The sequence below is a fragment of the Podospora pseudocomata genome (genome assembly GCF_035222375.1).
Source record: "Podospora pseudocomata strain CBS 415.72m chromosome 1 map unlocalized CBS415.72m_1, whole genome shotgun sequence".
NCBI lineage: Eukaryota > Fungi > Ascomycota > Sordariomycetes > Sordariales > Podosporaceae > Podospora > Podospora pseudocomata.
Genome location: NW_026946363.1, coordinates 2,608,104 through 2,631,688, shown reverse-complemented (window position 1 = coordinate 2,631,688; position 23,585 = coordinate 2,608,104). Strand labels below are relative to the sequence as shown.

At 54.5% G+C, this 23,585-nt stretch overlaps 9 protein-coding genes across 9 annotated transcripts; 5 read left to right on the top strand and 4 right to left on the bottom strand.

Annotated features, from left to right (window-relative positions):
* Positions 1 to 223: 223 nt before the first annotated feature.
* QC762_110340 (uncharacterized protein) lies at positions 224 to 1,480 on the bottom strand (the record flags this gene model as incomplete). The annotated part of the gene is made up of 2 exons (XM_062885458.1): positions 224 to 992; positions 1,062 to 1,480. The coding sequence occupies 2 exons, from the start codon at positions 1,478 to 1,480 to the stop codon at positions 224 to 226; spliced, it is 1,188 nt and encodes a 395-aa protein (XP_062748424.1).
* Positions 1,481 to 2,812: 1,332 nt separating this feature from the next.
* Positions 2,813 to 6,333, top strand: msh1 (MutS protein 1). Its single transcript, XM_062885457.1, has 3 exons — positions 2,813 to 3,512; positions 3,601 to 4,441; positions 4,497 to 6,333. Exons 1-3 carry the CDS (start codon positions 3,036 to 3,038, stop codon positions 6,299 to 6,301), a joined length of 3,123 nt encoding a protein of 1,040 aa, XP_062748423.1. The 5' UTR covers positions 2,813 to 3,035; the 3' UTR covers positions 6,302 to 6,333.
* Positions 6,334 to 6,351: 18 nt separating this feature from the next.
* Positions 6,352 to 8,042, bottom strand: RPP0 (ribosomal protein P0 (A0) (L10E)). Its single transcript, XM_062885456.1, has 4 exons — positions 7,717 to 8,042; positions 6,898 to 7,661; positions 6,639 to 6,844; positions 6,352 to 6,441 (listed from the first exon to the last, which is right to left on the bottom strand). Exons 1-3 carry the CDS (start codon positions 7,888 to 7,890, stop codon positions 6,838 to 6,840), a joined length of 945 nt encoding a protein of 314 aa, XP_062748422.1. The 5' UTR covers positions 7,891 to 8,042; the 3' UTR covers positions 6,352 to 6,441; positions 6,639 to 6,837.
* Positions 8,043 to 8,248: 206 nt separating this feature from the next.
* TRM82 (tRNA (guanine-N(7)-)-methyltransferase non-catalytic subunit trm82) lies at positions 8,249 to 10,329 on the top strand. Its single transcript, XM_062885455.1, has 3 exons — positions 8,249 to 9,065; positions 9,123 to 9,854; positions 9,910 to 10,329. Exons 1-3 carry the CDS (start codon positions 8,599 to 8,601, stop codon positions 10,223 to 10,225), a joined length of 1,515 nt encoding a protein of 504 aa, XP_062748421.1. The 5' UTR covers positions 8,249 to 8,598; the 3' UTR covers positions 10,226 to 10,329.
* Positions 10,330 to 10,438: 109 nt separating this feature from the next.
* NOP14 (nucleolar complex protein 14) lies at positions 10,439 to 13,177 on the bottom strand (the record flags this gene model as incomplete). The annotated part of the gene is made up of 1 exon (XM_062885454.1): positions 10,439 to 13,177. One exon carries the CDS (start codon positions 13,175 to 13,177, stop codon positions 10,439 to 10,441), a length of 2,739 nt encoding a protein of 912 aa, XP_062748420.1.
* Positions 12,725 to 15,521, top strand: QC762_110290 (uncharacterized protein). The gene is made up of 2 exons (XM_062885453.1): positions 12,725 to 13,856; positions 13,911 to 15,521. The coding sequence occupies exons 1-2, from the start codon at positions 13,226 to 13,228 to the stop codon at positions 14,552 to 14,554; spliced, it is 1,275 nt and encodes a 424-aa protein (XP_062748419.1). The 5' UTR covers positions 12,725 to 13,225; the 3' UTR covers positions 14,555 to 15,521.
* Positions 15,522 to 15,970: 449 nt separating this feature from the next.
* On the top strand, positions 15,971 to 19,409 carry QC762_110280 (uncharacterized protein; the record flags this gene model as incomplete). Its single annotated transcript, XM_062885452.1, has 2 exons — positions 15,971 to 17,169; positions 17,252 to 19,409. Exons 1-2 carry the CDS (start codon positions 16,670 to 16,672, stop codon positions 19,407 to 19,409), a joined length of 2,658 nt encoding a protein of 885 aa, XP_062748418.1. The 5' UTR covers positions 15,971 to 16,669.
* Positions 19,410 to 20,097: 688 nt separating this feature from the next.
* Positions 20,098 to 21,478, top strand: URH1 (Uridine nucleosidase 1; the record flags this gene model as incomplete). The annotated part of the gene is made up of 2 exons (XM_062885451.1): positions 20,098 to 20,148; positions 20,228 to 21,478. 2 exons carry the CDS (start codon positions 20,098 to 20,100, stop codon positions 21,362 to 21,364), a joined length of 1,188 nt encoding a protein of 395 aa, XP_062748417.1. The 3' UTR covers positions 21,365 to 21,478.
* Positions 21,479 to 21,732: 254 nt separating this feature from the next.
* ENV7 (Serine/threonine-protein kinase env7) lies at positions 21,733 to 23,328 on the bottom strand. Its single transcript, XM_062885450.1, has 2 exons — positions 22,374 to 23,328; positions 21,733 to 22,313 (listed from the first exon to the last, which is right to left on the bottom strand). The coding sequence occupies exons 1-2, from the start codon at positions 23,065 to 23,067 to the stop codon at positions 21,763 to 21,765; spliced, it is 1,245 nt and encodes a 414-aa protein (XP_062748416.1). The 5' UTR covers positions 23,068 to 23,328; the 3' UTR covers positions 21,733 to 21,762.
* Between the last annotated feature and the right edge of the window lie 257 nt (positions 23,329 to 23,585).

Below are 23,585 nucleotides of genomic sequence, written 5' to 3'. Positions count from 1 at the left end.
CTACAGGTCTAGACACAATACGGCATTACCTATTTATTCAAAAATACTACATTCCAGTTCAAATCCTATGCATAACCCATCATCGTCAACCGCTGGCTAATCCCACCCAAGAATATAAAATAAAAATAAAACAAAAACACAAAATACCAAACCCTATATACGGCCCATGAACCCCCATGCGTGTATATACCCAAACGCCTCATAACCCATTTCATAACCCTCATCATAAAACACTACTATCCCTACTCTTCCTCCTATCCGTTCCCTCTACCGTCCCCAACTGCGCATCCTTGCTCAAACTCCCCATAGTATTCTCCTCCTCCTTCCCCTTCCCCATCCCCACATGCTCTTCCTCCTCTTCATATTCCTCCTCTTCCTCCTCCTCCTCATATTCCTCCCCCTCTTCCAACTCCTCTTCCTCATAACTCATCTCACTCTCACCCTCACTCTCCTCACTCTCACTCTCCTCAAACCCCACCAACCCCAAAAACGGCACCTCCACCCTCGCCAGCTGGCTCTTAATCAACCCATCCGCCACCTCAAACAACCTCCCATCCTTATCCTCCTCCCTCTCCCCCATCCTATCCATATCAAAATCTCTTTCTTGTTCATCCTTAGGCAGCTCCCTCCCCGGCACAAAATCCCCCTTCTCCAAAGGAACACCCATCACCCAATTCCTCACCGTCTCCCCCTTCGTCACCTTACTCTTGGCGCTGTTTTTATTATTGAGCGCCCGCTTGAAGGTCTTTTTCTGCCGTTTTCTCCGCCTGTTGATACGGTCCCTGATATACCACGCCACGACCAGCATCGCCGCCTGTGTCATCTCCTGGCATTTTGCTCTCTGGGCAGCGGCCCACTGCTGGCAGCGCTGCTGCTGGAAGTTGGCTACCGCTTGGCAGCGCTGTTGGTAGTACGAGGCTATGCGGGAGGCCATGGCTATGTAGCGGGGGTCGACGGCCGCTTGGGCTGCTGTGGCGGGGTCGATTCCGACTGTGGAGGGGGGGAAACCTGGTTGTTGTTGTTGTTGTTGTTGTTGTTGATGTTGTTGTTGTTGTTGTTGTTGTTGTTGTTGGTGGTGGTGTTGTTGTTGTTGTTGTTGTTGTTGTTGTTGGGGCTTGGAAGAGGGATAGGAAGGGGGGAATGTTGGGGAGGTTTGGAGTTGGGGTGGTGGTGGTTGCATTGTTGATCGGGAGGATGGTCTTGGGGAGATGAGACTGGGGGGATCAGCTTCGGATTTGATGTGTGGGCCGGAGGTTGTGGAGTTTGATGGGGTTGGTTCGTGGTGTTGTAATCCTAAACCGATTCCGCGGTATTGCTGTGGTGGTTGGCTGTGATGTTGGTGGTTGTGGTTGTGATGCCCTAGTTGTTGAAAGGCGTTTGGTGGAAAGAGCCCTTTCATGAACATGTGGTGGTCCGGGGGAGGGGTGACGGGAATCTGGGGGTTCAAGGAAAGCGGCCCTGGCATTGGCGCCGCCATCATGACCGGTTTGTGATTTATCGTAGAGGTAAGTGTGTGTAATTGCTTGCTGATGTTGCAGGGTCCTCGAGTGTCGTTCGATACTGTTCGCGCTCATAAGAGGGGAAACGACAATTTGCGACAGATAATCTCGGATCGAATAGGTTGGGGCAAGCCCGGAGAATAAAAATAGATGATGGATAGATAGGGTATCAAGCAAGAGATGAAAGAATCTTTCAAAGAAGAAGCCCCGCAGGTGGGGAGGGGGAGAGCGACGAGAGCGTCTTATACCTTGACCTACAGTCCTTTGATATTGAATAATACTTGAATAACACGGCTAGGTAAGGGAACCCTGGTGAAGTGACGTTGGCTATGGAACCAGTGCCTGGATGCTACTTTTTTCGAGAAAGGAACGGCATCCAAAGTCGGGTGCACAACCTGGCATGTTTGGTTTGGCAATGGGCAGAGGCATGATAAGCTCGGTTCGACTGGGGTTGGCGGGCGGAGCATGGAAAAATGGGCTGAGGACCAGGTCGGGAAGCGTGGGTATGATGGCAGAAGCAGGCCAAAATCGGTCGATACCGACGGCGGCTGGCAAATCGCCATCAGGGGGACTGCCCAGCTCGAGAGCACCATCGGGCCACCCTTAATCATGCCAGGCCAGGGCACTTTGTCCTCTTCGGATTTAATCAATGATGAGAAGAGGCATCATCCACGTTCGTCTGAAGCTGCATCCCACCTCCATTCTGCATGCTGTAATGTACGGATACCTACTCCTCCACCATTACACAGCAGTTAGGCAGCTAGACAGCTTCCATCCTACCTGGTATCAATGAAACGTCGACAACAGATATCCCGTCTTCCGGGGAACAGGCCCTGCCAAATTGCCAGGATTTGCTAGGTGGCCATCGGCAGGTGGTTTTTCGGGCCATTTTTAACCCTTCGTGTCTGTCTTGTCTATTTTTCGGTGTTTGGTTGTTATGAAAAACACGTTTGCTGCATTGTTGGAGGTGCATGATTCGCAGATGTCGTCTCTCAGCAACAAACACATGATCCAGACCGCGAATGGGCCCATGCCCGCTTTCCAAGACATCGAAGTTTGACTAGATCAGGCAAGACGCCTCTCACCACCGCGGGGCAGGTGAAGGTCGGTCGTCAGAACCCACACCTGGGCTGACCGAAGTTTGCCTTTTTTCATGAATTCTCGTAGGGCTGAAGGCTGAGGGCTGTGCGCTGTGCTGCATGCCTTTGCCGATTGTCGCTTTTTTTTTTTTTTTTTTTTTGGTTTTTTTTTTTTTGGGGGTTTTTGGGGTTTTTTTGGGGGTTTTTTGTGGCCAGCGAATTCAAAGGGGGTTTCCGCGACAACCACTGGGAAGACCTGAGAGAACTGCAACAAAAGAAGCTTTTTGTCCCCTGGAAAGCCACTCCAGAATAAATCCCTGCCCAGTCAGTGTCTGCGGGGGATTCCGCCCGCCGCATCGCCAAGAATTCTCGGATTTTACAGGACAACTCTTAACACTAGAATTTCCATCACGTTGTCGCCTCGTCAACAACCAATCCTGATTATTCTCTTCTCCTGATGCTGTCCTCGCGACCACCACCAGTTCCGCGCCTCCGGATAGCGTGTCTCGCCCAGACAACTCGCTGCCACCCGCGCTGTGGTCCCGCCACCGTCGGGCGGTGTGGTGTCCGACATGTAACCACGGCCTTGTTTTCTGGACCCTCTGCTGCGTCTGGAACGCGTGCGGCTCGTCTGGCTCCCTTGCAACACCTTCAGCTCCGCGGCAAGAAAACTACCGTCGTCAAGCTGGACGAGCTGCCACAGGGGCTGATCGTACCACCAGAGACGCCGGCTCCAGTGGAACAAGATGACGAGCCCCAGTACCCGACAGTGGTGCAGCAGGCCCGCCGCAACATGCAGAAGTTTGACAATTGCGTGCTGCTCACCCGTGTCGGCGGCTTCTACGAGCTGTACTTCGAGCACGCCGATGAATACGGCCCGCTCCTCAACCTCAAAGTCTCACAGAAGAAGACAAATGCCGGCCCCGTATCCATGGTATTTATCTTCATTGTGCCATGTTCCATCCGTCCGTCCTTGTAGTTAGTTCCAGCTTGTATCTGATGACTGTTCGTGTGTTGCCCAGGCCGGCTTTCCATTCTTCCAACTGGATCGCTTTCTCAAGATCTTGGTCCAAGACCTCAACCGCCATGTAGCCATTGCTGAAGAGTTCCCCAACGATGCCTCGGCCAAGATCAGGTCTGGTGGGTTGATGCATGACCGTCGAGTGGCCCGTATTGTCACTCCCGGCACTCTCATCGATGAGAACTTCATGGATCCTTATGCAAACAACTATGTAATGGCCGTTCATCTGCCCAAGAAAGCGGAATTATCGGACCATGTGAGCCGCCAAGTGGGACAGCAAGCCATCAACACGCCAAACCCGGCCGATGATGCCCCGAACCGTATCGGTCTAGCATGGCTGGATCTGTCGACCGGCTATTTCTTCACTCAGCCGGCCACTCTAGCATCGCTCGGCTCCGTGCTGTCTCGGGTGTCACCTCGGGAGGTTGTTCTGGACAAGGCCCTCGAGTCTGCCGAGGATCAGGGGATCGCGTCTATCCTGCAGGAGGAGAGCTACCTGGTGACATACTCTCCCCAAGGTGGGTTTCAGTCGCTAGACGACTGGCAGCCCATGCTGGAGGGTAAAATCCCGGCGAAGGAGGCCAAAAAGTTTACAGAGGAGGAAGTAGATGCCGGCAGTCTGCTGCTCCACTACGTGGGAGATCGGCTTCAGGGGCTGAGCATGAAGCTCCAGCCACCGGTTCGCCATGTAAACATGGAGGTGATGAATATTGACAAGAATACCATGCGGTCACTTGAAATTAAGGAGACTGTCCGGGATGGCACGTTTAAGGGGAGCTTGTTGTACGCCATCAGGCGAACGGCAACCAAGAGTGGCGCCCGGCTTCTCAACCAGTGGCTGAGTATGCATTTGTTTTCTTTCAGCATTCAGGGCCATCAGCTTAATTTGTCTCCTAGGTTTCCCGTCAACATCACTCAAAGCCATCAACGCCAGACTTGACCTGGTAGAACGCTTCATTCAAGACGAAGAACTTCGAGATGCCATCATCGTCCTTCTCCGCAGAAGCCATGACTCCCAGCGCCTCGTCCAAAAGTTCGCCCTCAACCGCGGCGATGCCGATGACCTACTCCAGCTAGCCAGCACAATCAAGTCAACAGAGGACATAGTCGCCCTCCTTGAAGCCTCCATAGCCTCCCAACCCGAAGAAGCCAAACCAGCACCACCAGAAGAAGATGCGACCCCGGAAGAAGAAGAAGACGAGGACCCCCTCGCCACCCTCCTCTCCCGCATCTCCCTCAAATCCCCCCTCAAACTAGCCCACTCCATCCGCTCCGCCATCGATGAAGAAAACCTAATCCAGCAACACCAACTAGAAGACTCCCGCGCCGGCGAGCTCCTCTCCCTCGCCCAAGAAATCGTTTCTTCCGAAGCCACAGAAGAAGACGGAACCATCCTCCCCAAATCCCGGCTCCCCTCTTCTTCTTCCCCTTCCCAAAAACCCAACCGGAGGAAGATACCTTCAATACGGGACCACTACTCGGAAGAAGCAGAACTCTTCATCATGCAACCCCGCGCCTCCCGCCTTTTGAGCTCACTGCACAAACAACTCGCCAGTCTCAAATCCCAAAAGGAAGAGCTCTGCCTGTCTCTCCGTCGGGAGCTGAACCTCCCATCCCTGACCTTGAAATGGACACCCCAGCTAGGGCACATCTGCCACGTCAAAGGTCGGGACTCTCTCTCCTCCCCTGTCTCTGACACCCCTTCCATCAGGACCCTCTCCACCTCCCGCAGCACCCGCTCCTTTCACCACCCGGCCTGGTCATCGTTGGGTGACTCCCTCTCCCAAACCCGCCTCGCTATCAGAGCAGAAGAATCCCGCGTTTTTGCGTCGTTGCGACAGTCGGTGATTTTGAATCTGGTAAAGTTACGACGGAACGCCGCCGTGCTAGACGAGCTAGATGTCCTCACCTCCTTCGCCTCGCTAGCCCGAGAGAAAAACCTCGTCCGCCCCATCCTGAACACCTCCACTGCCACAATAATAGTAGGAGGTCGGCACCCCACCGTCGAGTCCGCCCTCCAAGAACAAGGCCGCACTTTTACCAAGAACGACCTTTTCCTCTCCTCCCCCCCCTCATCCCCTTCCCAACACGGCCGCATCTGGCTCGTCACCGGCCCAAACATGGCCGGCAAATCCACCTTCCTCCGTCAGTCCGCCCTCATCACGATCCTCTCCCAGATCGGCTCCTTCATCCCCGCAGACCACGCCCAGCTCGGCCTGGTCGACGCAATCTTCTCCCGCCTCGGCTCCTCGGACAACCTCTACGCCTCCCAGTCCACCTTCATGGTCGAGATGCTCGAGACCTCCACCATCCTCCGCCAGGCCACCCCCCGCTCCTTCGTCATCATGGACGAGATCGGCCGGGGTACAACGCCACAAGACGGAACCGCCGTCGCCTTCGCCTCCCTCCACCACCTCGTCAAGGTCAACAGATGTCGTGCGTTGTTCGCTACTCACTTCCACGACATCGCCGGTTTGATCAAAGAACAAAACCTGACCGTCCAAGACGGGGGGCAGGATGGAGCGGTGGAGATGTACTGTACCGATGTGGAAGAAGACGAAAACGGGGGGTTCGTCTATGTGCACAAACTCCAGAAGGGCGTCAACAGGACGAGTCACGCGCTCAAGGTCGCGAGGTTGGCTGGGTTGCCTGACAGGGCTATTCAAGTCGCAAGAGAAGTGTTGGAAAGGAATGGGCTATAGAACGCATAAAAAAACAATGTCACATCACAGGAGCAAAAGGAACGAAGCACTTGTAGGATGGATAAATATTGTATTTGTATGAAACACATGTCACCAAGGGCAAAAGACGGCAAAATCGTGGGATGAATAACCTGTTTGATCTGGTACTCATGTTAGTCTTGATACCCAAAGAGAATAAATTGTGTAAACCAAATGATAAGTGATTGTGTCTCATACGTTGTTGTATGGGTTTCTCATCAATAAGATCAGGGTTAAAAAGCTCTTTGTCATTTTTCATAATCATCGACACTTGGGGGGGCTGTGCTGCGAAAAAAAGAAAAAAAAAGGGGGTACTAACCAGTATCTGAGAAGCAGCAAGTAGACTGTTTGGGCAGTCACTACATTGCAGTTCAAAAATCCTTTGTATGTCCATCTTCAGAGTGCTCAATTGACCAGCAAATGATCTATCTAGATTCGGGTGTCGATTCATAAAACCTTTACCGGACCCAAACCGAAATTGCCAGTCCACAAGCGCCGTCATGACGTCGTTACAACATTTAACCGCTAGGAGAATGGTTAGCAAAAGTTCCACACAGACACAAACAGAAAACACATACAAGAGATCGCCGAAGCCACCCTCCTCGTCGGACTCCTCCTCCTCCTCCTTCTCCTCCTCAGCGGCAGCACCACCGGCGGCGGCGCCAGAGTCAGCAGCAGCGACAGGGGCGGCGGCAGCATAGGCCTCGGGGTTGGCAATGCGGTCCTTGAGCTCCTCAATCTCGGGCCAGCTGATCTCGGTCTCGATGGCAACAGCAAGAACCTTCTTGTAGCTGTTGACAAGGGAGTGGATGACGGAGGGGAGAGTGGGGAAGTTGAGGGCCAGGGAGACAGCGGCAATGGTGGTGACGGCGCTGGAGAAGGCCTTCAGGAGCTGCTCCTCGCTGATATCGAGGACGGAGCTGGGGAAGGTGTTGCCCTGGTCGTAGACCTGAGCGATGCCCATACCGTAGGTGAAGGGAGAGATGTTGAGCATGTTCAACAGGGTAGCCTCGGAGGGGCCGACCTTGGCGCCAGCCTCGACGAGCTTGAGATCGGTGGTGATTTCAATGGTACCACGGGCAATCTTGGTGGGGACACCGAGGGCCTGGAAGAAAGAGGTCTTGCCGGGTTCCATACCAGTGTTGCCAGCGGGAATCCAGACATCGACGGGGGCGACGGCACCAGCACGAGCGGGGGCGGCGACCTTGTTGGCGAGGATCTTGTCACGGATCTCCTTGAGGTCACCGTTGGTGAAGACGAAACCAACGTTGCCCTTGACGAAGGGGAGGAGGCGCTCGTACTCGGGGGAGTCGACCAGGAAGGTCTTGAGGGCACGGCGAACCTGTTTGGCTCCATTAGTATCGATTTCTTTGTTGATCTGCGTCGCCATCTCGTACCATGGTGTTCTTGCCCATCAGGACCACACCCTGATCGCGGAGGGCCTGGCGAATCTCGTGCATCTGCTGAGACGAGACATTGTCGACGGAGACGATGAAAATGGACTTGTACTCCTCCAACAAGCCCTTGAGCTTGTCGAAGTAGCCAGCCTTGTTAGCGCTCTTGCCCCCCATGTCTTCTTTTGCTGGAAGCTAGGTTGTTTAAGGGCGGTTTATTGTTGGTGATGCGGAAACAAGGAGGAGAGGAGGAGAACTCGCGATGGTGGTTTTACCAAAAAAGAACCCAAGCAGCCTCCGGATTTTCGCACAATCCGCTTAGCCTGTGGGGGCCCGCTCCCGCCTAGGGTTTAAGCTGGTAGGGCCAATCAGAGAGCTCCAGATGCTCGAACTGCCCCACGCCTTATCGATAAGAAAGTACAAAGGTACAAGCTTCTGCATCAAGCTTCGAGAAAGACGGACATCAGAGAGCATGTTCACGGCGGCAGGTAATTCCGGTCTTGCTAGGTGCTAAGATCAAAGTGACATCCTTGTTCTTGGGAGGGAACGAACTGGAGAGAACAGCTGCGCCCGGTTCCACAGGTGTTTGAAGCTTGACGTTGAAGCACAAGCCACCTGTGGCTGACATCCCCAAGCTCCAGACAAATTCTTCTAAGTCCAGCAACCGAAGTGGATTGACTCAAGCTTCACTGCATTGGAGATATCTGCTTGAAGCAATCGAGCACGGTAAGATTCCTCCTGAGTATCAAAATGGCTCGTCCTAACATTACGAATAGATATCCTGTGGTTTTAACACCTAATATCTCTTGATTTAACCACTTGAGCATCAAGTGTGAACCAGTTGTGGCTTGAACATTCTCACCACTCATATCAGCCACTCTCACCATGATTGTCCCCTATCATCTTCTTCAGGCCTCGGGCAGCGTAATATTTGCTGCCCAGGGGGTTGATATTCTCTCCTTCAACACCTCTATGGAGCACCTCTCAACCTGGAAGTATCCAGTGAAGGCCACTGAGACCCCAAGTGAACCTGCTGCCGATGCTGAAGCCTCTGCCACTGTTGAGGCCCCTCCAACGCCAGAAGGTCCCCCGGCCAAGCGTAGGAGAACAGAGAATGATGAAAAGGAGGCCCAGGCTGGCGATGCCGGCACCCCCAACTCAACCAACGGTCAAAAGAAGGGCAGGTTTCACAACAAGCCACAACCCGTCAACCTATCGAACGAGAAGCCTTTCATCAACTGCCTCCTCGCCACTGCCAATGGCAGTCATGTAGTCGCCGCTACTGGCTCCGACAAGACGATCTGGGTATTCGAGCACGATGGTTCCGGGAATCTCAAGCAACTCAGCCAGAGGTACTCACCCCTTAACCGCCCCTCATGTTGTCTTTAGTAGCTAACCCATTTTAACAGAGCCATGCCAAAACGCCCCTGCTCCCTCACCCTCACCACCGACCAAAAGACAATCCTCTCCGCCGACAAATTCGGAGACGTCTACGCCCTCCCCCTCCTCCCATCCGCAGAACCCACCCTCCCCCCAACAGTCCAATCACTCCCCTCCCGCAGCGCCACCCCTGCCTCGGCACCTATCCCCTTCAAGCCCCAAGCCAACGACAAGACAGTCCACACCAAGCGCAACCTCAAGGCTCTCGAGAACCAAAAGATTTCCATGGAACTCTCCCTCAAAGCCGCCGCCGAGAAATCCGCCGAAGAATCCCAGCCGGCGTTTGAGCACACCTTGCTGTTGGGTCATGTCTCCATGCTCACAGCCATCACTGTCGCCCCTGGAATCGGCGCGACAGGCGAGAAAAGAGAATGGATCATCACCGCCGACAGAGACGAGCACGTCCGTGTCTCGCGGGGGATTCCCCAGGCTTATTTCATTGAGGGGTTCTGCCTTGGGCACGAGGATTTTGTCAGCAGGTTATGTGTCATCCCCGGCCGGGAAGAGCTGCTTGTTTCGGGTGGTGGGGATGATGATGTTTTTCTATGGAGGTGGAAGGAGAAGCAGCTGCTTGGGAGGGCGAATATTCTTGAAGAGATCAAGAATATTATTGAACCTGAGCTGACAAAGGTTGCTGTTTCGAGACTGAAGGGATTTTCTCTTGCCTCTGGGGAAACAGTGGTAGCTGTCATCTGCGAGAAGTATGTCCCCCTTTTGATTGCACGTCATACTTTTAGAAATGCTAACGATATGTAGAATCCCCGCTGTGGTTCTTTTCACACTTGTAGAAGACACGCTTAAGCACACTGCTACCTATTCCCTCAAGGAGCAAGGTGTCCCGCTAGACGTCGAGCTTCTACCCAACAACAACCTCCTCGTGAGTATCGACACAACCGAGGGGAAGCCTGACGCGGCGGCACCCTTCCTGGTCTTGACCAGGAATGGCCCCGACTCGTGGGATCAGAAGCCTGTCGTGGATGTCCCGGCCGGAGAGACAGAGCTCAACGGGGAGGAGATGCAAAGGTTGCTGTATACTACCGAGTCGCTGAGGAAGATGAGCGATTTTGATTGAGCAATACACGTAGTTGTTGGTAGTAGCTTGAATGATAGATGGACAACGTTCTGAGCGACACATTTCCAAGAACGACGTTATTGCCCATCGAAGAGAAACCAGACGCAATTATTCGGGGGACTAAAAAAACTGAATTATATTTCCCCGCAAACAATACATATGCCGTTGAATGCAACTCAACAACAAAAACACATCTCTATCATTCCATCAAATCTACCTCTTCTTCTTCCTGAGAGCCTTCTCCCTCTCATACGCATTTGCCGCCTGCCCCTCGGTCCCCTGAATCTCCGCCACCAACCTCTTATACTTCTTCTCGTACGCCGCGTCCTTCTCCTTCTTCACCCGTAAGTTCTCCCTCGCCATAAAAGCATTGTCCTTCCTCAGCTCCCTCAGCGCACCCTTCCTCTCCCGCTTGTGCTCCTTCTTCAACTTGGCCAGCTCCGCCCTCTCACGATCAGGATCGTAGTGCTTATTCGGGTCAAACGAATCTTCAAACTTGGGGATGTAGGTCCTTATCGCCAGGGGACGGTGGTGGTGCAGTTCTAGTGGGCGGCGGGAGAGGCGGGAGATCTGCAACAGACGGGTGAGGTGCTGCTGGAGGGACTGGATGGCAGGAGAAAGAGATTTGGGAATGGAGGAGAGGATGGGAAGGGCGGGGGAGAAGGTTTCGGTAAAGGAGGAGGTTTGGGACCAGAGGGTGGAGGCGCTGGTGAGGAGGGAGAGGGTGGTGGTGAAGAGGGATAGTTTGAGCTCCAAGGAGGGTTGGTTAGAAGGGAGGCAATCGGAAAAGGCGAGTTTTCTTGCTGCGGAGGCGTCGGCGGGAAGGGATGTAGGAAGGCGAGTTCCAGCGGGGGGGTCGTGGATGGGAAAGAACCCGATTGTGTTGGGGGTAAAGGCCCTGGCTGAGGGGGCCAAGGCGCAGAGGGTGTTGAGGGTGAAGTTCATAACCTCTGGTACGTAGCGCTTGGAGAATTGCTGATATTGGAGGGCAAGGATGGCCAGGAACGTGCCGGTGGCGTAATCGGAGAGGGACTGCGGGATCTTTTGGCCGAGATACCTCGCGATGACGATCATGGCTGGGGTGACAACCTGGTGGAAGTGGTCCGACGTAGGGAAGGTGGTGCCTGCTCCGGTGAGAGTGATCAGGTCGCCGACTGTGAGGGCCAGAGGGCGGGACTGCTCCATCTCTTGGATGATAGAACGATAGCCCTTGGCGACTTCGATGGGGAAGCTCTTGGCTAGGGAGTGGATGTGTCTTGTCAGGCCTTCCAGAGCCGCGGCCCAGGTAGGCTGGTACTGGTTTCCGAGGTAGTTGACGTGACGAACGAGTGCCTGTGCAAAGTTACCGAGGCGCTCCTTGTTGTCGCTGGCGAGTTTTGGGTGGTGGAGGGCTCTGATGCGTTGGGTGGCGACCGGGAGCTGTTTCACGTCGATGCCCTTGAAGATCTCGAGGAGCTCGTCGTGGTTCTGGGGACAGGGGAAGGTGTATGGGACACCATTCTCATCGGAGCCTTTGGTGTTGTTGGTGGGTAACCGAAAGATGCCTTGCTTCACCTCGGATTCTGTTAATAACCCCTTGGTGAACTCGTCATCGTCGCTGTCTTCTTCCTCAGAGCCAGAGTCGGAACCTGACTCCTCGTCCTCATCGCTCTCTTCACCCTCGTCACCACTGTCGAACTCCAACTCTGAACCGCTGGCGACCAAATCATCATCAATGAGGAAATCGTCCTCGTCGTCGAATCCCAGCTCGGTCGCGGTCGGTCGGTATTTTTTGGCCTTTCCAGCAATTCCCTGCCCGAGCCCAAACTCATCCGCGTCCTCAACATCCATGGCATCGAAATCGTCATCTCCGCCCTGCTTGTTCTCGTCATCGCTCTCCTGTTCGTCATCTGAGACCTTCTCTCCGCGCATACGCTTCAGGCGGTCCTCCTCGAGCTTCTTTAGCCTGTTCGCTTCCTCTGCTGCCTTCTCTTCTTCCGTCTTCATCTTATCAGTAGGCGCCGCGCGCTTGTCGGACGCCATCCGCTTCACCTGGATATCGTACTCCCTGTCAAGGGTAGCTTGATCCTTTCCAGCAATCACAAGAGTGGGCTTGTCACTTTTGGCAGGTGGCTTTATTCTGTCGAAGAGTAGTGGTCGCAGATCCCTCATGGCCTCATCGATTTCAGCTCTGAGCTCGTTATCCTCCTCTTTAGCCTCCTGTCGCAACTCTTTGTGAAGCTTGGACTTGGCGATAATTTCCTCGTAAATTTCCTTCTTGGTTTTCTTTCTTTCTGGTTGCCCTTCCTCCTGTTCGCCCATGGCCTCGAGAGCTCCCTCTAGACGCTGCCTCTTCAGTGCACGCCTATCGGTCTGCGAACTTTCGGATTCATCGCCTGAACCAACATCCTCCTCAAAGTCGTCTTTAAGATACTTCGGAGCGTCATCATTGTCGAAAAGCGGCTTGCCCATGTGAGTAAGTCCTCCCATTTCCTCATCGTCTTCCAAGTCGAACGCAGAGTGCTTCTTGTGAGACCGTTGCTGTTCGCGGGTATATCTTTCGATCATCTTGTCCTCGAGCGACATGTTGGGATCGTCTTCACCGAAACGTCTATCGATCAGACCGCCGACCTTGTTCCTCCGCTGCATCTCAACAAGGATAGTCTCACGCCGTCTCTCCTCGCCTTTCGCCTTGGTCAACCCGGGTCGACCGCTGATACCCATAGCCTCCCTGCTGCTGACGGGCTTGTTGGTGGTAACCTCAAACTTGGGGCCTCTGGCATTCGTCTTGAACTGGAAGGGGTTGAACTGCTCGCGGATGCTGGCCAGGGCCTCATGTCGCTGGATGCGCTTCTCGTTGGACGCCTTGGCATCTTGGGCATTTTGGCGCTTCTGCTTCTTGGATTTCTGGGGACCGATAATTCCTTGGTCCTTCAGGGAGGCCTTAAGCCTCTTCAACTGTGAGCCGGCCATGATCGCGTCGTTTTTGTTGGGAGTCGCGACGCAGTTGCCGGGTTTTCGATGGCCGAACAGTCGTTGTATCTCCAATTCAGAATTTTTGGTAGAGGATGGATGGTCGCAGCGCTATCTTATCAGAGTGCCCCACCGTTTGTAAACTTTGGCGGTCTGCAGCGGCAGGATCAGGGACAGCTTTCTGTTTTGGAAGCTCTCAGCTCAAGCTTCTCCAGAACACCAACCCGCTCTCCACTGTGGAGATGCATTACAGCCGGGCGACGACATGCAGCCTCAACATCAGAGACGACACTAACCACCGCCGCCATCATGGAATGGCTCTCCTCCCTTATGACCACCGATAAGGCCATCAAAGGGGCCCTGATCATACACGGTGTTGCTCTCGTCGGGACAGTGCTGCTTGCGCTTGATCAATGGCGCTCAGAGTGCGAAACAAAACCACCACAACCCAAGCCGCAGTACATCACCCAGGACACCGAGGACGCCCTGAAACTGACCACCCTGGATACGTTGCTCGGTCACTACAACCACGCCATTCGTGAGACGGCTGTCAAGATCGTATGTGACAGAGCCGTCAACGACAAAGACACCCTCGAACAGCTCCTCTGGGGCATCACCCGTCCCAACTACGACGAGCGCCTGAAGAATCTCCGAGCTTTGGCAGTGGTTACCGATCCGCGTGAGTCGATGATCAATCACGGTGGCACAATTGATAGACTAATAATTCCTCAAGACTCCTTGGATAAACTTCACACATGGAAGGCCTACGCAGCTCTAGTCCGGTGCCTGGAGCTATCTCTTGACCCTGACCAGGAAGTGCTCAACAATGAAGACTGGGACGAGTATCCTCTCCGTGACATGACAGACAAGCTCTGCCTCATGTTCATCAGCCAGCTGGTAGGCACCTTCGACTGCGAGAAACTCATCAAGGCCAAATTTGTCGAGAAGTGGCTGTCCAAGCAAAACTGGGGAACCACCGAGGAGGAGCGGCATCAGAATCTTGCGGCCTACCTGCGCAGCAAGACCAACAGGCTTGCCGAAATCATCAGCTGCATTCGGCAGAGCCCAGCTGGCCGAGTGGCACTGCAGAAGTGCGGTCTCTTTCCGTATCCTGACACGGAAGAGAGCGAAGCAGACGATGACGACACGCACTTGGTGGAACGATTAAGCGTTTTGTTTCCGGAAACTCTCGATGTCAACAGTTTGGACGCGAACCATCCTACTAGGGTGTTGTTGCGTTCGTTCCAAACCACGCCAGGGAGTGAAGAACAGCGCGACCGGAACCAGAGGCATAGGGAGGCAATGGTGCTGAATGATGGGAGCCATCCGATCACGAGTGATGATATCATCCAGCGGGACCCGACATCGCCTCCGTGAGCCGGCCATGATCCTTGAAATCTTTTACTGGCAGTCGAAGTTACCAAGCCGTTCGATGCAGGACGGGCTAATACGGCTCGGCTCAACAATATACCTGAATGCGGCCGAATCCTGAACCGAAATTCCGGATGGGATCAAGTCTGCGGGGAAGGCAGCAGTTCGAGGTGGTGACCACGAGGGTCATCCCGGTATTCTGTGTACCACACTGCGGCAAAGGGACGGGATGGGCAGCTACGAAAGGCGCTGGATTAGGTTTCCAGAAATGACGCGCGCCTTCTGTAGTACGAGGACGGTAAGAGCGTTATGCGTACTGGATGCTCGGGATTGCACAAACACTGCGCTCAAGTTGATGGTGCAACTTGGAGCTGAGGCGCAGTTCAAGCTCGAAGACGAGATGTTTATCAAGAATCAGTGCGTATCAATGAGGTATACCCTCATGAAATATCCCGAGCAATAGCCAGCGATTGCGGCAAACGGTTCAATAGGTGATAGCCGAATAAGATGAATTATCCGGGTTATCCAGAAAGATATTCCCTGGATAAGGAACATGGTGTTATACAGCCCTGGCTATAAGGGAGGACTGAGCTTGACAGCAGCACAGCTTTGGAAAGAAAACAATCAAAACCCAACTTTGTAGAAGCGATATTCTCCATGTTGGTGGCTGTTCGGTTTCTTACATGCATGGCAGCCAGGGGCTCACACGTGGAAATGCAGCACAAACCTCCTGCGTTTCAGCGTTGCATTGGTTCAACAGCCACTGGCAAGACAGCCGACCACTGCAGCTGAGGGGGGAATTAAAGATAGAAAAGTAAACAAAGGAATTGAGTGCGGGGAACGGAAGGTGGCAGCAAGGAGGAATTGTTGTTTGTCAGTTGTGGTGTTGGGTTTGAAGCTCTATCCATGTCTGTTAAATTCAGTAGACGGCAGCTATGCTCTGTAGATCACCCCTTACTTAAGTTAAGGTACCAGTAACTTCTAGTGCCATTGAAGCCATCTACACTCGACCACCTAGTTCCCACTGGGTGATTGCCATGCGAGGCAGTGACGACATTCTGTAACATGGAGAATCTCACGAACTGCGACGTGGCCATGGTGAGGCCTTGAATCTGGCCTTGTTTTCTTTTCCCAATCTCGCCAGGCGCGGGGGAGGGGACACAGCAACGCCAATTAGAAGCTGCAGCGGCTTGAGATTGAGGTCGCGAGTCCACTTTCGAGCCACTCTCTTGCAGCTCTCTGGCAGCTATGGGAGCTTTCTTGCAGCCCGACTGGCTGCCGTTTGCTTCATGCTGTCATTGACCAACAGCAGGCTGTGTGTACCTGCAGGTCATATTGTAGTGAATACAAAGGGGGCTCAAAAGAAGCCTTCTCTTCACGATACTTGCTCCTGGATGCTCCTTCCCAGGATCCTATATTTGTTGAACTTGCTCCCCTCCCCGGCATTGATCCCCCCGTTCCCCGATGACCGGTGCCGACAACTCCTTCTTGACGCTCGCTTTTTTGTTTTTTTTTGTGCTGTCACCAGACACCCGACAAACCTCCACCCGCAAATCAACTCACCCTGTCCATCGTCATTTTGCTGTGGTTACCTTTTCATTTCTCTACAGAGCCAATAGTCGCCCCAATCAACCAATTACGAATTATTTGGCCCTCATCAATTACATCCCCCGATTACTACAACGACTTTCCCAGCAAATTATCAGCGACCAAGTTCTTGTGGTTGCATTCATTAAAGGGACGACTGGCCAAAAGAAGCATCACAGCCCGAGCTTGGGAGAGGAGAGGAGAACAGATCGACAAAAAGGAAAGGCAATTCCACAAGCCCAGAAACAGCGACGACATTCTCTTGACTTCTGTTGATTTATTAGACGGAACAGGAGAAAAACAAAGATTGACGGTAAGCCACCCAATTCGGCGGCTCTCCTTTGTTGTGTTCAGGGGAGCTCCAGCTACTAGCGGTCGGCATTCGCGCTCCGACCCCCCGGGCGGGAAGAGTGTTTCCCCAGGGCTTTGGTTGGGTGAAAGGTGGTGGGGGGGGTGTCGTGTAAACAATAAAGCCATTCGCTGCTGGGGTTGGCCGCCAGGGTGCTGCCGCCGCCTCCAATTGGGCTGCCGAACATGGCCACCACCATCACCAGCACAACTTCTTCAACATACAACACCACCACCCGCCACACCTTGTCTAGGAGAAATAACGGTCGCTGCGGTCTCTCGTCCATTTCGACTCCCAACCTCAACCAGGTCTACAACGCACACTCGACCACGGCGACGCGCCTCGGCCCGCCCGTGCCCCAGTTGCTCTCGCGCAAAGGCTCCGTCGCCGCCCTGACGCAGAACTCGCTGGCCAGCATTCCGGATGATAGTGAAGCCTACGCCTACAACCAGGTTCTGGCCAGCGAAAACACCAACATTATGCCGTCCCCGCTTACCCCCGGCCGCCTTGGGGGTGCCGCCGGCGGAGAGGATGTCCAGGTGGGCGATGTCATCGATGTGCCGGGCAACATGACGGGCACCATCCGCTTCATCGGTCCCGTCACAGGTCGCAAGGGCACTTTTGTTGGTGTCGAGCTGCATCCCGACTTTGCAGGCCGCGGCAAGAACAGCGGTGATGTCGACAGGTAAGTTGGACAAATATCGGATCATGTGCATGCGAACCTTGGAATCATGCCGTTTTCTAACTGGGATAACCCCTTCTCGCAGTGTTTTCTATTTCAGAACCAAGGATCCAAACACGGGCATCTTTCTTCCCATTTCCAAAGCCGTCAAACGAGAACCACCACCCATCATGCCGACGAATTCGTATCCTCTCACCCCGGCCAGCGGCGGAGGTCTGAAGGTCGGAACTCAGTACTCGACAAACTTTACGCCACCGACTCCAGGTGTGCCGAAATTCAGCCAGTCCGTCGGCCCAGGCCGTGCCACGAGCCCTGTCGGCAAGAAGCCTACGCGCCCGTCGCTGCCGCGTCCGGAGTCGCCTGTGAGAAGGCTGCAGATGACGCCGGCGCCGAGACCCTCGATCGGGGCAACCGCTCCCCCACGATACGGCAGCCCGACGCCGAACAAGTTTGCCCAGAGTGTTCGCGGCACGGCGGGTGACCCGAGCAAGCGACTTCCTGCTCATCAGCGGAAAGGTAGCGTCGGACCGCGAAGTGTTTCTGTGCTTGGGGTGTCGTCTTCGTCGTATCAGGCCCATCACTTGAGTGAGGAGGATGCGGGACCGGTTGGTGTTCAGAGGACGCAGACTAATGGGAGCGCTGGGTCTGGCTTCAGCCTCAAGGTGAGGCCAGCCTCACGGGCTGCGTCTAGAATCGGGAGTCACGCCGTCAACAATGAGGAGGTGGAGCGTCTCAAGGCCGAGCTGGAGGAGCGGGAGCGGCAGCTTAAGGAACAGGCGGCCACGCTGATGGAGATGGAGAGCAGCTTGACGGAGCTGCAGGGGTTGATTGAGGGTTCCGAAGGGCAGATGCAAGCCGGACGGCGAAACAGTCTGGACGACAAGGATGCCAATGCGCTACGGGCGGTGCTGAGAGAAAAGAATGAAAAGATTGCCATGTTGACGGCCGAGTTTGACGCTCACCGAGCCGACTTTCGGAGCACTATTGACACGCTGGAGATGGCGAGCACCGAGACGGAGAGGGTGTATGAGAAGAAGATTGAGGAGCTGATGCAGGAGATTCAGGAGCTGCAGGACAGGACGGCGGACGTGGATACTGTGGCTAACCAGCTGAAGCAGTTGGAGGAGCTGGTGCAAGAGCTGGAGGAAGGGTTGGAGGATGCGAGGAGGGGGGAGGCGGAGGCGAGGGGGGAGGTTGAGTTTTTGAGGGGCGAGGTGGAGAGGACGAGGTCGGAGCTGAGGAGGGAGAGGGAGAAGGCGCAGTTTGCTACGAATGGGTTGGCGCGGGGGGGTGGAGGGGCGACGAGCAAGGAGTTGGAACAGAAGGAAGATGAGATTAGGGGGCTCAAGGCGATTATTCATTCGTTGAGCAGGGATGCTGTTCCGAACGGCGGGGAGAATGGGGTGGTGGGTGCGGGTGCGGGTGCTGCTCAGCGGTCTGGGTCTGTTAGATCACACCAAGGGGAGTCAATTGATGATCGGTTGAGCAGGGAGAAATTGGAGAGGGAGGTTGCCGAGCTCAGGGCCTTAGTGGAGAGCAAGAGCACGAGGGAGGAGACGCTGGAGAGGGAGCTGGAGACGTTGAGGAGGAGCGCGGTGAACTCGGGAGCGGCAGGGCATCGCGGGAGTGCGGCCACCATGACTGCTGGCAGTGGAAACGACAGGAATTCTTACCGGGACTCTCGCGGGACTGTTGTGCTGGCTCCCCGAAGCCCGGAGCATAAGCCTGCTGGTGGTGTCGGTAAGCACAGCAGAGGGAACACGCTGGACACGATGCCCGAAAGCGACTCTTATAGCACGGCCACGGGGGATAGTACCCTCTGGTGCGAAATCTGCGAGACGGCCGGGCATGACATTTTGACGTGTACCAACGTTTTTCCTGATCAACAGTCGCATCATCAGACGAGGGACAGCAGCAAGACGCCTGATGGGGGGGAGGGTGTGTCTGGTGGTGGGGCCATGACTGAGGATGTGAAGCTTCCTGCGCCGTTGAGCCCGGTCAAGGCTGCCAAGAGCAGTGCTGTTACTGCTGCTGTCACTGCTGCTGCTGATGAGGAGCAGCAGCAGCCTACCAGTGTGGTGTCGGCGATGGAGAAGCCGATTAGGGTCAACAAGGAGGCGGTTTTGGGGTCGGAGGAGCCGGCGGCTAGCATGGAGGGGGGTGTGGTGGATGAGCCGATGTGGTGCGCGCTTTGTGAGAAGACCGGACATGACAGTATTAGTTGTCCTGATGAGCAGTTTTGATGGGTTGGTTTGTTGATGTGTACAAGATCTGTTATTACTATTGCACGAGGGGGAAGGGGGGTTTATTGTTATAAGGGTTTTTCTGTCTCGAGGGCTTCATCAGATGGATGAGATGGTATGAGAAGGTATGGGGTGGGGGATGGGACTGGTAGATGGATGGATGGATGGATGGATTGGGTTGATGGGGAGTTTTATAAGTATTATCATTGCCGTGGAGTTTTGAGCTCTGGGAATAGAGAGGTGTTTTCCGGAGATGATTTCTCTTTGTACAAGTGGTTTTTGCCACTCTTCTCTATGCTATATTCCCAAACCTCTTTTTCGATTTGTAACAGGACTGGTCCTTGTCCTTGAAGATATGGAAACCTGGTTGTTTTGATGCAAGCTTCCTAATTGGGCGATCAACCAAGCCCATCCAAGCTCAACGCCGTTGAGTTGGTGGACCCCTGACCTGTCAACACCGCCTCAGCCGACCATGCTAGGAGGAACACGTATAAGAACGGCTCTTACTCATCTCACTTTGCAGGTTGGTTCTGACACCCTGTAACAGAGAGCCTCTCATTCATTTCCTTTTTGGCTGTGAGATACTGCGATTTGTTTGCGACGCTTTCAACTTTCATCATCTTTTCAATACTTGATAGATCTCAAAGTGAGGGGTAACTAGACTTCACTCACTCACCCAACATTCAAGATGAGCGACACCCGCATCCCCGTCTGGCTAGACTGTGATCCAGGACACGATGTAAGTCTCCCTCTCCTCATGTTTACATCCCCTAGATGATAATATCTAACATGCCTGCCCCCCCTCCCCTCCGCCCCAGGACACCTTCGCCATCCTCCTCGCAGCCTACCACCCCGCCATCCGCATCCTGGGGGTATCAACCGTCTTCGGCAACGCCTCTTTAGAAAAAACAACCCACAACGCCACGTCCATTCTGACGGCAATCTCCCAGTCAGCCTCCATACCCGTCTACATCGGCGCCTCCAAAGCCCTCTTCCGGCCACCCATGCACCCACCGACGGACATCCACGGCGAAACTGGTCTCGACGGGACAGAGCTCCTCCCCCCACCGGCTGTCCCTCCCGTGGCTACCATCCCGGCCATCGACGCGGCATACGAAGCTCTCAAATCCACCCCCCGGGGGACAGCTTGGGTGGTGGCCACGGGGAGTTTTACCAACGCGGCGGCATTGTTTATGAAGTACCCTGAACTCATCCAGCACGTTGCCGGGCTGTCGTTGATGGGAGGCGCGATAGGAAACGGGTTCACGGCCGCGGTCTTGGGGACCGTTGATGGAGTGCCGAGGGTGGGGAACTGGACCCAGTTTGCGGAGTTCAACATCCTTGCCGACCCTGAGGCGGCGGCGTTCCTGCTGACACATGGGGAACTGTCCAAGAAGACGACGTTGATCCCGTTGGATGTCACGCACCTGTGCCTCACCACCGCCCAGGTTCAGGAACTGATCTTGTACGGACCCGAGGGACGCAAGGAGGGGATGGTGCCCGGGAGGGGCAAGACGGAATTGAGGCAGATGCTCGTCGAGCTGCTCTTGTTTTTTGCGAAAACCTACGCCGACGTCTTTGGCATAACCGAAGGCCCGCCGCTGCACGACCCCTTGGCTGTTGCGGCGGTACTATCTGGGCTGGACGAAAAAGGGGGGCATAAAATCCCATTTTATGAACATGACCCCTCTGTGGGGGTGGGTATGGAGGGAAAGGGGGAGAGGTACGAGGTAAGTGTCGTCACAGAGGGGAGCTACGAAGATGCCAAAGCTGGTGCGAGGACGGGCCAGGTCACCGCGAGATTGCTACCCCCAGGCGAGGAAGGGGTGAGGATACCTAGGGGGTTGGACTTGGGGGTTTTTTGGAGGGTGTTGGAGGAGTGTATCTCTAGGGCGGACGAGGCGAATGAGAGGGCCAGGGCTGTGAAGCAAGAGGCCGGGGTTCCTACTGCTTAGAGTTGTTTGGATGGAAAAGATATAGAGGGTTGAATAGACGGACGGGGGGTGGTGGATGATCTTTGGGATATGTGATGTTCATAGTAGATTTGAAAGATTTCAAAAGAGTTTACTAGCGTAGAATATCCAATCAAAATCAAAAATCACTGCAGTTCAAATTTTATCTATCTAATCATTCCTCCCAGAGCAAGATATCATCTTGCAGAAAGATGCCCGCTCAACACCCAAAACGCCAGGCATGAGCCACCCCAATATCAACATCCAAAAAACTTAAAATAAAATAAAAATTTGAAAAAAAGAAACCCCCAAAAAAACCAAAAATCCCCCCCCCCCAAAAAAAAAACCAAACAAAACCAAAAAAAAAAAAACCCATCATATATCACCCATCTTCACCCCGCCTAAGCAGCATCCTCAGGCAGCACCTCCAAAACCCGCTCCACCATCTCAATCAGCTCATCAATGTCCGGCCTCTCACTCGGCTCAACCCTCAAACACCTCCTCACCACCTCCCGTATCGGCTCACTAATCCTCTCCTCTTCTGTCGCAGCCGCCGCCGCCGCCGCCGTTGTGCCCCCAGGAGAAACTGGCCCCTTCCCCTTATTCTTCTTCGCCCCCGGCCCCTCATCCGGAAACCTCCAATCCCCACTCAGCACACAAATACTCAGCGACCCCCCCGTCTCATCCGACCTCATCTCAAACGGCGATTTCCCCACCAAGCACGCATACAGCGTGCACCCCATGCTCCAAATATCAACCTTTGTGTCAACCACCGTCCCCGTCTTGACATCAAACAGTTCCGGAGCCCGGTAAGGCATGGTGCTATGCTCCGCAGCAGTATCCTGCGTTGCAATAGCCAACGAGCGGGAGGTGATTGGGAGAGGGGATTCAGCCACCGAACCGAGGTCCATGAGGATCGGTTCATCCCCCGAGTCGGAGATCATGATGTTTCCTGTTGTTTTCCGTCAGTTTTCCATGTTTGTCGAAAGAACACAAATCCAGGGACACCAACCGGGCTTGATATCCCTATGAGCATAACTCCTCCTCTTCCCCCCCGTCTCCCTGGCCTGCGTGACCCTCTCATCCTCCGTCAGCAAACTCCTCCCCTGCTCCTGCTCATCGTCCACATCCGCCCCCCCGTTCACCGTATTCTTGCCCCCTCGTTTCCTCCCCGGCACAACCATCTCTTCTTGCGCCCCTGCCCCGCCACCGCCCTGGTAAACATGCATCCCCCTCAGCGCCCTACAGACCCCCAAAAACAACCCCATCAGCTTCCGTTCAGGAAACTTGGAATGATTCACCAAATTAGCATTAATCATGTCCTGCAGATTCCCCCGCTTGTAATACGGCAGCAAGACATAAACCGTCTTGCTCTCCTCCCCGCCGCCGCGCTCGGTGGCGATGGAGTAATCGACGCTGTGGATGATGCCGGGGGTTGAGCCGAATATCTTGTAGGCCTCGACCTCCTTCATGGCTTGGGCGACGGATTCGGCGCCGAAGGGGCAGCGGATTTTCTTGAGGGCGTAGAGCTCGTGGTTGGGGGAGGAGAGGGACTGGACCAGGTAGACGTAGGAGAAGCCGCCTTCGCCGAGGAGGCGGAGGATCTTGAGGGAGCGGGAGTTGATCTTGAGGGTGGGGGTTCCCGGGAGGCAGGGGAGGCAAGAGGTGAGGAGGGGGTGGAGGAAGTCGAGGAGTATTTGGGACATGGTGGGCGGTTTGGGGCGCGCTCAATCGTGGTGTTTTGTTATTGCTGTTGTCGTTCGTTGCCGGGCGCGCAATCGCATGTAATGATTAGGAGCCGACTCAACCGAGGGACGGGCTTCGTGTTTGGGCTGGTCTTCCGGGTATGGCTTGCGCTGTGCTGTGAGCAAATCAATGTGATGAACCGAGGATCCTGTCCTTTAGAAAAGTCGGTTTGCGCAAAAAAGTGTCAGCTTGAGATAGATGTTGTAGGAGGATTAGGTTGCGTCCTGCCATCTGGTTGCTGCTGCTGCTGCTGCTGCTGCTGCTGCGCAATGCATGCTGCCAGCCGCTCGCTAATTCGCCCAAGCCGCAGCCGCCCAAGGGTCGGGGTCTTGGGTGGGGCCGTACCTTGCACCAAGCAGCCTTACCTAACCTCAGCTATACTTGCGATGTCATTCCTATCTTTTTGGATTTGGAACAGACAAGACATATCATGGAACGGTAGACACAAGAAGATATAAGAACAACAGTGTTGAAGGAG

Excerpts from the sequence above, each read along its gene's own strand:
- RPP0 (XM_062885456.1), bottom strand. The coding sequence starts at position 7,890 with ATGGGGGGCAAGAGCGCTAACAAGGCTGGCTACTTCGACAAGCTCAAG. Across the intron at positions 7,662-7,716 it reads TGATGGGCAAGAACACCATG|GTTCGCCGTGCCCTCAAGAC; the intron begins GTACGAGATGGC and ends GGAGCCAAACAG.
- QC762_110290 (XM_062885453.1), top strand. The coding sequence starts at position 13,226 with ATGGCCGAACAGTCGTTGTATCTCCAATTCAGAATTTTTGGTAGAGGA. Across the intron at positions 13,857-13,910 it reads GGCAGTGGTTACCGATCCGC|ACTCCTTGGATAAACTTCAC; the intron begins GTGAGTCGATGA and ends TAATTCCTCAAG.
- TRM82 (XM_062885455.1), top strand. The coding sequence starts at position 8,599 with ATGATTGTCCCCTATCATCTTCTTCAGGCCTCGGGCAGCGTAATATTT. Across the intron at positions 9,066-9,122 it reads CTCAAGCAACTCAGCCAGAG|AGCCATGCCAAAACGCCCCT; the intron begins GTACTCACCCCT and ends CCATTTTAACAG. Across the intron at positions 9,855-9,909 it reads GTAGCTGTCATCTGCGAGAA|AATCCCCGCTGTGGTTCTTT; the intron begins GTATGTCCCCCT and ends AACGATATGTAG.
- ENV7 (XM_062885450.1), bottom strand. The coding sequence starts at position 23,067 with ATGTCCCAAATACTCCTCGACTTCCTCCACCCCCTCCTCACCTCTTGC. Across the intron at positions 22,314-22,373 it reads TCATAGGGATATCAAGCCCG|GAAACATCATGATCTCCGAC; the intron begins GTTGGTGTCCCT and ends GGAAAACAACAG.
- msh1 (XM_062885457.1), top strand. The coding sequence starts at position 3,036 with ATGCTGTCCTCGCGACCACCACCAGTTCCGCGCCTCCGGATAGCGTGT. Across the intron at positions 3,513-3,600 it reads ATGCCGGCCCCGTATCCATG|GCCGGCTTTCCATTCTTCCA; the intron begins GTATTTATCTTC and ends TGTGTTGCCCAG. Across the intron at positions 4,442-4,496 it reads GCTTCTCAACCAGTGGCTGA|GTTTCCCGTCAACATCACTC; the intron begins GTATGCATTTGT and ends TTTGTCTCCTAG.